General features: G+C 39.3%; 1 protein-coding gene across 2 annotated transcripts in view; it reads right to left on the bottom strand.

The window, feature by feature from the left end:
* The window catches only part of si:cabz01090165.1 (uncharacterized protein LOC100333421 homolog), a 267,664-nt gene that overhangs the window by 22,833 nt on the left and 232,001 nt on the right, over window positions 1–12,830 (bottom strand). For both annotated transcript variants that reach the window (XM_036584828.1, XM_036584827.1), the window contains one exon: window positions 8,415–9,346. In XM_036584828.1, the coding sequence (XP_036440721.1) occupies window positions 8,415–9,346 (932 nt within the window). The remainder of the gene's footprint in view (window positions 1–8,414; window positions 9,347–12,830) is intronic.

Raw genomic sequence — 12,830 nt, 5'->3', positions numbered from 1 at the left:
TCATTGGAGGGAGTGTCTGAATACATTTGAATACAACAGCAAAAAAAGTCATTCAGAGTGGTACATAGCAGGGAAATTGCTGACTCAAATTTCCTTACAGTGGTATGAGTTGTAGTTTTATTTGACTTTATCTATAACATCATGGATGGCAAAATAGCAGTAAATCTGAAAAAGAAAAGTTTTCTTTGGGAACTATGTTGCCTCTGCACAAGGCTGTCTGCCTTGATCGACTGGAAAAGTAAAAATAAATAAATAAATGAAATAAATAAATAAGGCAACATGCTTGTCTCCAGACTACCATTAAAAACGTTTCAGGAATGAAGCAACATATTCATTATGTAATAACTTTCTGAGTGATAGATTTAAGTGGTATTAAACGCTTCTGATATCTGGCTCCTATAAGAGCTGCTGTGAACAGCTGTCATTGTCGAAATAAAACCTTGCATGCCTAATTTTCATCTTGCATTTTTTGATCTAATTTTAAAATACAGGTCGTCCTTTACATTCCATAAAAAAATTCATGATGAATGGAATAGAAATGGTCCACAATTGCATGGAAAAAAAATCAACATTAACTTTACTTTGGATCTACCGAAACAGCAGGAGCAGGCCACTGTAAAATTGATAAAAGACATGCAACAGCCCAGTCATCCTTTACATGAACTCCTTCCACTCAATAAGGGCAAGAGAACAGGTCATCACCTGCAGAAAAAGTTCCAGCTGTCGCTTGTGTATGCAAGATCCAACAGACTCAGAAACTTCACTATTCTATGTGGCGTCAGGCTGTACAAATGTCTTGTAAAGACACTGAACAATACTGAACTTGAATATTATAAATGTTTTTTTCCTACCTCCTTTGAGATATAAGATTTTGCTCCAATAGAGATGCTCGGAACGTTTCTCTGGAATGGAGCATTTCACACTGAACTACTCTGATTGACCTTGTTCACATCTTAACCATTCAATTATGCAAGATTTTTGAAATTTCAGTCAAATTTCCTTTCCATTAACCTCAAATAGTAAGTTAGAACTTACCAGCTTCCATATTTTTGCCTAGACTTTAGATATCAAACATACCTTGGCTGGTCGATTGCATTTGAGGCCAAGGGAAAACGTATAAATCTGATTTCTTGGCTAAACTATTCCTTCAAAAGTCTATCTATCCGAGACTCTTCGGCTCTTCTGCATTCTACAGCTCCATCTGGCAGCTTGCTACACTGTCCAGCCTCAGCCTTTGTCCGACTTCTCTTTAACTATTCACTTTTCCCCAAGGTCACACTTCACGAACCTGCGCTTCTTCCCCTCCAGGTCTTTCCTCAATTCTTCATCATAACCTCCACCTCTAGCTCCGAGTTATTCTCTCCACATCTCTCCAGGCGTCTATAGGGAGTCTGGCGCATGTATACTTAATTGATTCCGAAAGGCGTTTTGATTACTCTCTAACCATCGTAAACCAAAGGACTCCCTTTGCTTTTTGCATAATTAACAGCAAATTGCTTTTGGTATGTATCTTTTTATGCTCTTAATCTGTCCGTGGGGACGTGGCAGAAATTAATTACGCCCTTGCAGACCCCTTCAATGTGGAGTTAGTGATGGAAAGGCCGTGACTGAATATTAAAAGAGGAAAATCAATGTAGTCATTTGTGGACGGTCCTAATCTCGGCAACAGGAGTCATACACAATAAGGCGCACGGAATCCAAATTATCTGGGAAAAGGCCTTCGGATCGGTTTCACGTCTTCGCGCTTTTGAAGTCGGGGTAATTCACGGCTGGCCGTAACCTTTGAGGAACGAAAGGTGAACAGCGGCGTTACGGCCCATGTTATTTTCTTCCACAGTGCGTGGCTTAAGGATAATGAGCAGCAACACAGAGCTGTGCTTAAGAAAAGGAAAGGCGGGGAGGATGTTTAGCTTTCAAGTAGAAAGACGAGCGCAACGTTGTGATCCTAGCTCCGACAATGTTCTGTTTCACAGTCGTCCCGTACAAATTCCGTCTGACAAACATCAGGCAGCAGCTGCTGCTAACGTGGCCTTCCTTTCATCTGCATGTAAATGACGAAGCTTTAGACGGCATCCTCATGCAGCGCGATTGTCCTCAGACAGAGGTAGCTCAAAACTAATGGTTCCATTGGGAGCACTCCTTTTATGCTCGTACAGAAAGATATCTGCTGGATCGTTGCTTTTCAAACCCTCTCTTTTACCACATTGTTCCGTCTCTTTCTCTCTCTCTGCGGCCGGCCGCCATCTGAGGTCATTCGTATGATCAACACAATTTTAATGTTTTGCCCTAAACTGAATAGGATACAGCAGAAAGCCAAACAGCAGGCCTATTCTTCGAGGCTTGTCACTGCAAACAAAACGCAGAATCAATTCATTAATCAAATAGTAGAATAGGCTTCTAAAGGCTATTTGTGTGGAAAGCCATTATAGTCTGATGAGCTCTGATGATACGCTGGAAAGGAGGAACGAGCTAAGTACGCCATCCAAATGAATGCTTTCCAGATCATTTGAAAATATTGTCCAGCATTAGACCATGTTTATCAGGTTGAGGCATAAGGTTTTTGGTTGGAGCTGTAAGCATGTGTTTGTAGCAAACATCAGGTGATATCAGTCCAGTTTTTATTAACTTTGCTACAGTTCATTAATAATAAATAGTGACCTTCATAAAAGAGTCTTTTCCCTGTTCTATGACTGTTTACTACTGCTTTCTGTCTTCTTCTAAGGTGCGGAATGGAATAGGACTTGGGATGCTCAATGAGAACATTGTAGGGGCACTCCAGCCGAAAATAAAAACCTATCTATCGCTATATGTTGTATACATGCTTGCCCGCTTGCTAAATTAGTACTTCAGTAGTCTCTAGAGAGTTTAAAAAATTGGGAAAACCCACTTTTGATTATGTATTTTGAAGGTGCGAGAAAAAACTATGCAAATGCTGAAAGAAGCCAAATAGCTAATGTTACTGCTAGGAAGCTGAATATAATGTCTATTTATAAGCTGCTACATCAGTGGCTACACTAGAAGTCAGCATTTCTTTAGTGCCGTGGGGGACTGTGGCAGGCCCGAACTCAGAGCCCAGACAAAAGCCCATGAAAACAGCAGGGAGAGAATAAGGTCTGCGAGGGAGTGGAGGACGGCACGCGTCCCTCTCTCTCTCTCTCTCTCTCTCTCTGCTACCTCTCCGTTCTTTTTAAAAGGCACTCCTTTTTAAAGGGGCACCTGAATCAAGATGGAAAGAGAGCTCGTTGCTCCGCCTCCCCGTCACTGCCCCCCACTCCACATGTTGGCCGCTGGGCTCTAACGTGAATCAAATTAAAGTGGTCTTGCTGCGGGAACGGAGCCGGTGCCCAGGAGGTGGGGCTCGGGACTTGTGTGCCGTCCCCCACTCCCTCACAGACTTTATCATCTCTCTCTCCTGTCTTCGCCGGGTTTTGTCTGGGCTTGGAGTTTTGTCTGGGCCCCACCATCCTGCTGGCTCTCACGGCTGTCATCGGGGCCCAGGGGATGGGTGCACGTCACAGGGACATTCCCACTGGTTGTATGTCATATTGTATAATGCATGCTGGGCATTGTAGTGAGAGAACATTGATGGGTGAAAATACAAATACATACAAAATCATGAATTTTTAAGCCCTTAAGGAGCCATTGTTTTTATTTTTTGATTTTATTACACACTTCTATAACCTAAGAATAGCTCAACCGGTTAGCATTTAAGCCTCTGTAGTTACTGAATAATAAGCCTTAGTGTGTAAAAAGGGATTTTAAGGGGTTAAAGCAATGAGGCTGAGGGATGTAATGCTGTGTTACAGAATACTCAGTAGTCAAGTTTTAGACTGGAATGTCCCTTTAAAAAAGATGATGATGATGATGATGATGATGATGTTGATGATGACGATGATGATTCTGCATCTGGGTAATTGAATGAAACTTTCTTTCTTTTCTGCTTTACTTGATTTTGCTTAATCTGGTAACCGTGTGGATCCACATGCATTGTCAGCTTTGCCAAAATATTTAGTAGCAGATTTACAAAAAGAGATGCTAATTACTGACAGTCTACAGACAGCTTGTGCTGGTGGATGTGGCCAATTTAGTGATTTACCTACAAAGAACTTTCATGCAAATGAACAATTGCACAATTTCATAATTAGCATATGGGCAGCTCAATATAAACCTCAGTCTCGTTCACATCCTTTTGTATAGAAGCCCAGTTCTGCTGTGTAGAAAACGTTCTCCACTTCTGTTCTAGCAGCAGTATTTACATATGTTTTACTTTTGTCAGAACTTATCATCTCAAAATAGTGACTTGTTTTCTTAATATCTCAGACAGAAGGCAACTTTTTTCACCTGGCAGAAATGGGCTTGCATTAAATTGGGTGGGCGTTTCTGAGTAACAACAATGGCAGCCAACTTAGCGGCAAAAAAAGCATTTCCCCGAGATTATATATTTTTTCTGCCAGGTGTTAAACAAAGAGAAAACGATTTCTATTAAGTTGCTTGAAACTTGACTTGTTTTCTGAGTGCTGTCACTGTATTATGGCAAAACAAAATCATTACGCTCTCTGCATCAGTCCTGAACGTGTGAGGTGTAGTCCAATGAACAAATCCGAATCTGACTTGTTTTCTCGGCCCACCAATCACTGCTTAGCAAGAGTTGCTATGTGCTTTTGCCTCGAGCCTTCATCCCATTCAGAAAAGAGCAAAGTATGTCGTTTCTATCCATCCAACACTGCTGTCAGGAATAGGCTATAGCCTGATGTAATGAAACTGCAAGACATTATCACATTTGGAAATTGTGTCTACCAAGCTGACCTACCCACTTTTTCACAGGCTGACCCTTAAATGTATTCCTACCTACACCATACCTCAAAAAATGAAAAGGAAGCAAACATTAGTCTGCCAGTGATATCCTACACTCTTAAAAAAGATGGTTCTTCAAGATTTCTTTAATAAAGACGATGGTTCTATATGGAGCCACCAACACTTAAAGGACCATTTGCATGCTTAAATGGTTCTCTGCATGGTGAAATGGTTCTTCAGATTGATGGAGAATGTGTTGTATATGGTTCTATATAGAATCTTTTTGAAAATGGCTTTATGTAACCAGAAAAGGGTTCTGCTTTTGTTATGATGTCAAGCTTGTTACAATAGAAAAACCTTTTTTGGTGCTATGTAGAACCATTTCCAAAAAGGTTCTATACAGGACCATATACAACACATTCCCCATCAATCTGAAGAAGGATTTCACTATGCAAACATCCATTTAAGCATGCAAATAGTTCTTTGAGTGTTCATGGTTCTATATATCAACCACCATTTTACTAAAGAAGCCCTGAAGAACCACCTTCAGGAAGGAGGAAGCATCATAAGCTTTACATGTATGTGAAACAGAATGCATAATCTTTTATTACAAGTCAGTATTTACTATCAGACTAAGTAAATAGGAGTAGGTGGTTCGTTATAATAATCTCCTTCTAATATTTTCCCATAGATGCATGTGAAATGAGGCAAAAGTGTAAAATAGCACCCAGAGTTATATTCTTCAGAGTCTATACTCTTTAGACACAGATACAGACACTTTTTCTTCTTCTTCTTCTTCCTCTTCTCCTTCTTCTTCATCTTCTTCTTCTCCTTCCTCTAATTATTATTACACTTCTCCTCTGATTCATGTTTGGTATGCCTATCATTAATTAACTGTAAGTCTTCTTCTCCCATAACATCAAAACTGTGTTTTTCCCTGAACTGCAGTGAATGCTTCTCTTTCATCTGCTGATTTGTGTTTTGGATCATAATTCCATAAAACAAAGTAATACTTTATTCATTAGGCCCCTCTCACAGAACTCATAAAGCACATCTACTAAAGACACTCGGAGAAAAGTACAAGGCCAAGACAAACGTCTAATTGGAATTATTTGATCATGCAAAAGGCCTTTCAAAGGATTTTAAAAGAAAAGCACGAAAATGAATAAATAATGAAAAATCTTCTACTGTTTAATGTTGGACCGAAATAATACGGCTTGATAAATAATGGCATGAAATCCAATTTCACTCAAAGAAAATGTTTATTAAACTGCATCGTTCACAGAACAGCCATATCTATATTTATTCTTTTGTGGATTTTATATTTAAGTCTGGGTTTCATGTGTGAGATACCATTTGAAAGAAAGGCTAATCTGATCATCAGGGAAGTTGTCGTTTTCAGTACGGGAGGACAAAATTATGGATTTGTGTCATTTTCAGTACAGGAAGACAAAATTATGGATTAGTGTAATCTCACAAATGCAGTAACTGTTATGCAGTGCTTATCTGTGCTGAGAAATCTGGTGTAATCTGACCAAGAAATCTCAAATTTTGGAATCACTGTAATATTATAAATTGATTATGATGCTAGTACTATACACATTCACAGGTTCCAAATAATTAGTAGAAATGAACTACTGTAGCCCATTCCCACCAAGTGGAGCGGGAAAAAATTCTGTTTTTGGCTTCAGTACGTAAAGTTTTGACTTATAATCCTGACATAATGACTTATTTTCATGAAATATTGACTTTCTATGTCAAAATAATTAGTTAACTTCTCCACATGTTGACTACACATCTTCCCATAAACTTAATAAACCTAATTTTGTTCCAATTTTATCAACATAATCTCCAGATAACAAATCAAAATTTTGAGAAAATAAGTAACTATTTCAAGATAGTAACTCAAAGTATGTGGACAGCCCTCCACATAGGCAGCCCTGATGACTGAGTTCAGATGTTTCAGCCACAGCCATTGCTTACAGGTTCATAAACAAGCACATAGCCGTGTAATCTCCATAGACAAACACTGGCACTAGAATGGGTCGCACTGAAGAGCTCAGTGACTTTAAATGTGGCACAGTCATAGGATACCATCTTTGCCAGAAGTCAGTTTGTGAAATTTCTTCCTTGCTAGTTCTGCCCCTGACAACTGTAAGTGCTGTTATTGTGAAATAACCATTACAGACTGAAATATAAAATCTCCATAAAAGAATAGAAATAGATAAGGCTGTTCTGTGAACGACGCAGTTTAATAAACATTTTCTTTGAGTAAAATTGGATTTCATGCCATTATTTATTAAGGCTTATTATTTCAGTCCAACATTAAGCAGTAGAAGATATTTCATTATTTATTCATTTTTGTGCTTTTCCTTTAAAATCCTTCTAATTATTATTACACTTCTCCTCTGATTCATGTTTGGTATGTTTGGTATGCCATCTAGGAGCAACAACAGCTCAGCCACGAAGCGGTATGTACTGAGCCGGGCTGCCAAGTGCTGAAGCATGCAGTGCATAAAAATCTATCTGTCCATCCATCCATCCATCCATCATCTAAACCGCTTATCCTTCTGGGTTGCGGTGGGTGCTGGAGCCTATCCCAGCTGTCATTGGGCAGAAGGAAGGATACACCCTGGACAGGTTGCCAGTCCATCGCAGGGCAGACAGACAGACATACACATTCACACACTCACTCACACCTAGGGGCAATTTAGCATGTCCAATTGGCCTGACTGCACGTTTTTGGACTGTGGGAGGAAACCGGAGTACCCGGAGGAAACCCACGCAGACACGGGGAGAACAGGCAAACTCCACCCAGAAATGACCCTGGTCGCCCGACTGGGAATCGAACCCAGGCCCTTCTTGCTGTGAGGCGACAGCGCTAAAATCTATCTATATCTATCTAAATCTATAAAATAAATAAACCATCAAAAGAATGCATTCTAGTGCCTAGCTTATAGTATTTCTATCCACTCCATGTAGTTATGTTTAATCAAAAAACAACCATTACTAATTTGACCAATGTTTCCAAACTCCTACATGGTATATGTATAGAACAGCAGAAGGCTTACAAGTAAATGAATATTTCATGTGTGAACCTGTTGTGCTGGATTCCAGACCAGCCACATCTATATTTGTTGTTCTATAAAAACTTGATATTTAAGTCCATGTTTTAAGTGTAATTAGATGTGACACTACTGAATTCTAAAAAAAGGAGAAACTATACTGGGGAATCTCACAAATACAGTAAATGGTACAATGTGGTGCAGGGTCTATATGAAAGAACACATTGAGGGTGAGTTCTGATTTACAGTGTAGCAGAGTTAACGTTCTGAATCAAAGAGATCAATAAGAATAAAGACTAAACAATAACAATCACGAGTAAAAATGAGCAATCAACCAAAACTGTTACAAACTGAATGAATGTGACTAAAAATTGTATGTTTTAATTGTAAGTATATTTTACAGTCGTATATAAAAATTTAACCCCTGGTTTAAACTACATGTTCTGTTTCTTTTCTAAGTGAAAATATGTTGACATATCCTCTACAAAGAAAAAGTAAAACTATGTAAAAGATGTAACAATATAATATAAAAAGATCAAAGCCTTTAGCACTTGCCTGTAAATGAGGATTTCATCTGTGGAGCTGTTGTACTGGATCTGGTACATGCGAACACCAGGAATATGGCTTTGCGAAGGCCAGCGGATGGTGGCTGACGTGGACGTAACTTCGGTCACGCTGACCCTATGCTCGGCCCGCGGCTGCCCTCCTCCGCTGCTGTTGGACTTGATTGAAGTGGGCATGTCTGAGGGTCCGGGCTCAGGCTCCAGTTTGGGGTCATAATGGGGCGAGGGGTTGACCACCAGCTCCACTGGTGCAGTAGCCTCTCCAGCTGCATTGGAGGCTATGCAAGTGAAGACGCCTGAGTCTTTGACTGTGGCGGTCAGAATGTCCAGGGAGCCGTTCTCAAATGCAGTGGTGCGGGACGTGTTTCCGATCAGTTTTCCATCAGGGCTGACCCAGTGTGTGGTGGGCTCAGGGTCTCCCACCGAACGACACCGCAGGCTGACCTCCTGACCCTCCATCACGAACATTTTAGAGGTGTGGCGGGTGATCATGGGCGGTTCGCACACAAACTCCTCCTCGCGGATGGTCCAGAAGTACTTTCCGGCCAGCTCTTTGGGCGAAGCGCACGTTTCTAAGTCGTCCTCGCGGGTCAGTCGCCGCAGCCACACCAGCTCACAGTTGCAGTGCAGCGGGTTGCCCCCAAAGCTCAACACCAGGGCCGTTAGGGGTGATCCTTTCATTTTAGCGTATACTGGGATCCGTAGGAACAGTGGGTCTGGGGGAATCTTCTTCAGCTTGTTGGATGTCATGTCCAGTCTAGCCAGCTTGTGCAGATTGGAGAAAATCCCCTCCGGCACAAACTCGATGAGATTGTGGTCCAGGCTTAGAGTGTTGACGCTGACCAGAAGGGCTATGGTGTCCCACGGGACGTCCACCAGATTGTTGTAAGACAGGTCCAGGTCCTCCAGGGTCTCCAGAAAGTCCTGGAAGTAAGAGCAGGCAATATGGCAATGTATACATATTGTCATGTACTTGAATACACAATGCGTATCATAGTATTTTGCTTTTCTTTGCAAATAAGTGAGCACAGATAAAGTGCAGCAGCAGAAGAGAAGTGCTACATTGACAAATGAAGATTTTTCTTAATTCAACTACTGCAAGGAAGGTACATATACATTTAAGAAGATTTGGGTTAATTAAACACAAAATCAAACAACTGGCAAAAATAATCCAGTCAGATACTTGTTCCTGTGCAGTACACTGATTATTGTTTACAGGCTCTCCATAATTGCTCTAAATTTGTCTTTAGTTTGATATGTACTGTTATTCAGTGTTCTATAAGTACTGAGAATAAAGCCCTTATACTCAGAAAAGCATATCATGATATAATATAACATAATAACAATAATATATCATCGCTGTTGTATGCAAACCTTTGTATCTCCAAAATGATAACCTTACAGCATAAGGAAAAAACATTATTCCCAGGCCTTTTTTTGTATTTTATTTTTTTTCCCATGAGCTCCGCTTATAATGTCTGTGTGGTTTTATCAACCAAAAAAAAATCCTTTTTTACCTGACTGTTTTTTAAACTCTTTTCATGCCTTAGAATTAACCAGGCTAGTTTTGTTGCTGTGTCTTTAAGACTGATATATGTAAATGATTTCTGTTCTTATTGGTTATTCTGAAATTGTGCTTCATTCAAAAAAACGGTCTGAGCTGAAACACACTTTACAACTTCAGCATTAGTGGGCGGAGCTAAACTGCTGCAGGATGTAGAGGTGAATGTATGTAAATGTGATGTTTTGCTTGACATCACAAAACCAGTAAATTCAGAATTGGCTTTGTTTGTGTATATAGGCAGTATACACTGGGGAATGAATGGTATGGTTTGAAGCTTTAACAGTGTTTACATGCTACATCAAACTTATTAGAAAAAAAAAAGGGCGAGGAATGATATGGGCCATTTAACCTGTGATGTATAGTAATTTTAATATAAATTATTGATCATTTTTGACCATGTCTGATGATCCATTCCTCATGAAATGGTCACACAATTTTAAGGTCAAATAACCATTTGCAAAATTCTGAGCCCCGCCTTCTTTAGTTATTGCTGCCATGTCCGTTAAACTGAGAAGCACACAGAGGAGTACATTTGAAATAATTTTTGTTCAAAACTAAACTGGCTTTACAAGACGTCGATGGCAGACATACATGTTTGAGACCTGAACAAACATGACCATTCTAGAAGAACCAACATAGTTCAGCTTAGCTGGCCACCATCAAACTAACATATGTGTTTTGGATGTTGGTCAACCAGCATGACCATGCTGGGTGAATAGCTAAACCAGCACTAGATCAATACTAGACTAGTATAACCCAGCTTTGGCTGGCAAGGAAATTATACTGATCTGTGCTGGACTGTTCAGGAGGGCAATGTTGGTCATATTAAAATGAACACACACACACACTACAGATTCTGGAGACCATGTTGGTACAAATCAAACCAGGAAAATCTTTAAGCCATTTGAAGTTAAAGTGGAATATTTTAATGTCTAATAAGATATGAGTGACAGAAGTTTCCCCTTCAGATGAGCTGTTCACTGCTACGTTAAACTTTAATGAAACAATATAAAGAATGAATGCATATGTGTGCATTAATATTAATACTTGCACATAGTTTTTATTAATAAACATGAGCGCTGTGCAGTCCTCTTTGATCTGACTGATTTATCAAGCTGTCAAAAGCTAAGTTAAGAAAACCTAAGTTAGCTAACTGATCTTAACATTGTTTTGTAACACTGTCATTAGACATTATATTTACATGATTCTTCACATATACAGTCATCATATGATGTTTATTTTTTCATAGAGCCAGCACTGGTTTTGTCATTGAACTGTGAATGTGGTCTTCTCCAGAGTATAATCCAATTTTTTTTCAGCTTCAGGATGTAAATAAAAAAAGTTCCACACCCCAGATGATCAGCATAACATGAATCAGGCATTATACGTCCTTAGTAACACCTTTCCACCATTTCGTAGCCTAATAATTCTGACTAATTTAATTTAATTTGCCATCGTCGTTCTCACTGCGGGTTTGTTATGAGAATTTTCATGGCTTTTGAATTGCCAAACAAAGATTTTTAAATATTTGAACTTACTTCCATGTCAACTTTGCTGTGTAGGTAAGCTAAGTCATGTCAGACTCCTCCGTCTCTCTATCTGATAAACAGAATACCTTTGAATGCTCTAAGTCTCATCCTCGTTAGGGGATTCATTGACAAAAAGGTTGTACAAATGTGTAAAACGTTTGGTTAGAAACTGAAAACTCAAACATTTTAATTCAATTGTTAAATATCAAACTATGTTCAATGTAATTCATGTTGAAGATTGCTGTAATTGTGTTTTCTGCCAGAATTCACTTCTCACGCTTCCTGGTACTGCGCTACAAACTCCAATTCCCAAGATCCCTCAGTTTATCATGTGACTCCATCAACCAATCATCTGTCAGCCAGCAGATCCCAGTCACCTGAATACTGATTGTTATCACCTGCTAGCCTGTGTAAATATGCCTGTTTCACTCTGTCTTTGCGAAGCATTGCCTCTATTTAGTCAGTGCATTCCAAGCCACTCTGTTGTTTTACTGGATAAACTGTTCATGATATTGTTTTGTTTTCTCATTGTTGATTCTAAAATTTACCCCTTTAGCTAAGATTACCTGTTCATTGGCTCTGTGGTTTTGACCCTCACTTGATTTTCCCCTTCAGTTGTTGCCTTCTCCCATGTATTACGTTTTGCTGTTCTGGTTTTTGACCTGGTCTGGTGTAAACCAAGTTTATTTTATATCCGCAAATGTCTGGTTCGTCAACCCAGCGTTGCATCACCTCATTAAATCAAGGCTGTCCTTTACAGTAACATGCAGAGTGTTCAGCAGAGGCCGCTGTGGGTTCTAAAGGGTTAAAAATATGAAATGTCATATTCTGTCATGAGTTGTCATAACTGATTTTTTAACTGTCGTGACATCAAACATTGTGACCTCTGTCATGACAATTATCAGTAATAGTAACATAACACTGTTATATCACTGAACATCTGTCATAATAGCTTATGACAGCATATGACATCTGCTATAATATGTTTATGGCAAGCTTATGTCAATGTTTTGTAGCAGGATTGAAATAAAGTGTGACTTTTTTCCTGCGATTGATGGAAGAAGGAACATTTAGAGTCAGTTGTGATTGGCTGAGAGGCATGTCAATCATTATTTTGCAAAATGTCAATTTATAAAGATAATTATGAGATTTTGACCTGACAAAAACAATATGGTCTTATTGCCCATACTTATTTACAGGCTCTCTAGAATTCGTCTTTTTATGATATATACAGTTGATACATGTTCTAAAAGAACTCAGAAAAGTATACTGTGACATTCTTTATGATAAATGATAACGTATTGGTGTATCACCC

The sequence above is a fragment of the Colossoma macropomum genome, unplaced genomic scaffold, assembly GCF_904425465.1.
Source record: "Colossoma macropomum unplaced genomic scaffold, Colossoma_macropomum, whole genome shotgun sequence".
NCBI classification, from domain to species: domain Eukaryota; kingdom Metazoa; phylum Chordata; class Actinopteri; order Characiformes; family Serrasalmidae; genus Colossoma; species Colossoma macropomum.
Note: the sequence above shows the minus strand (reverse complement) of the source record. Positions and strands in the feature narration are given on the sequence as shown.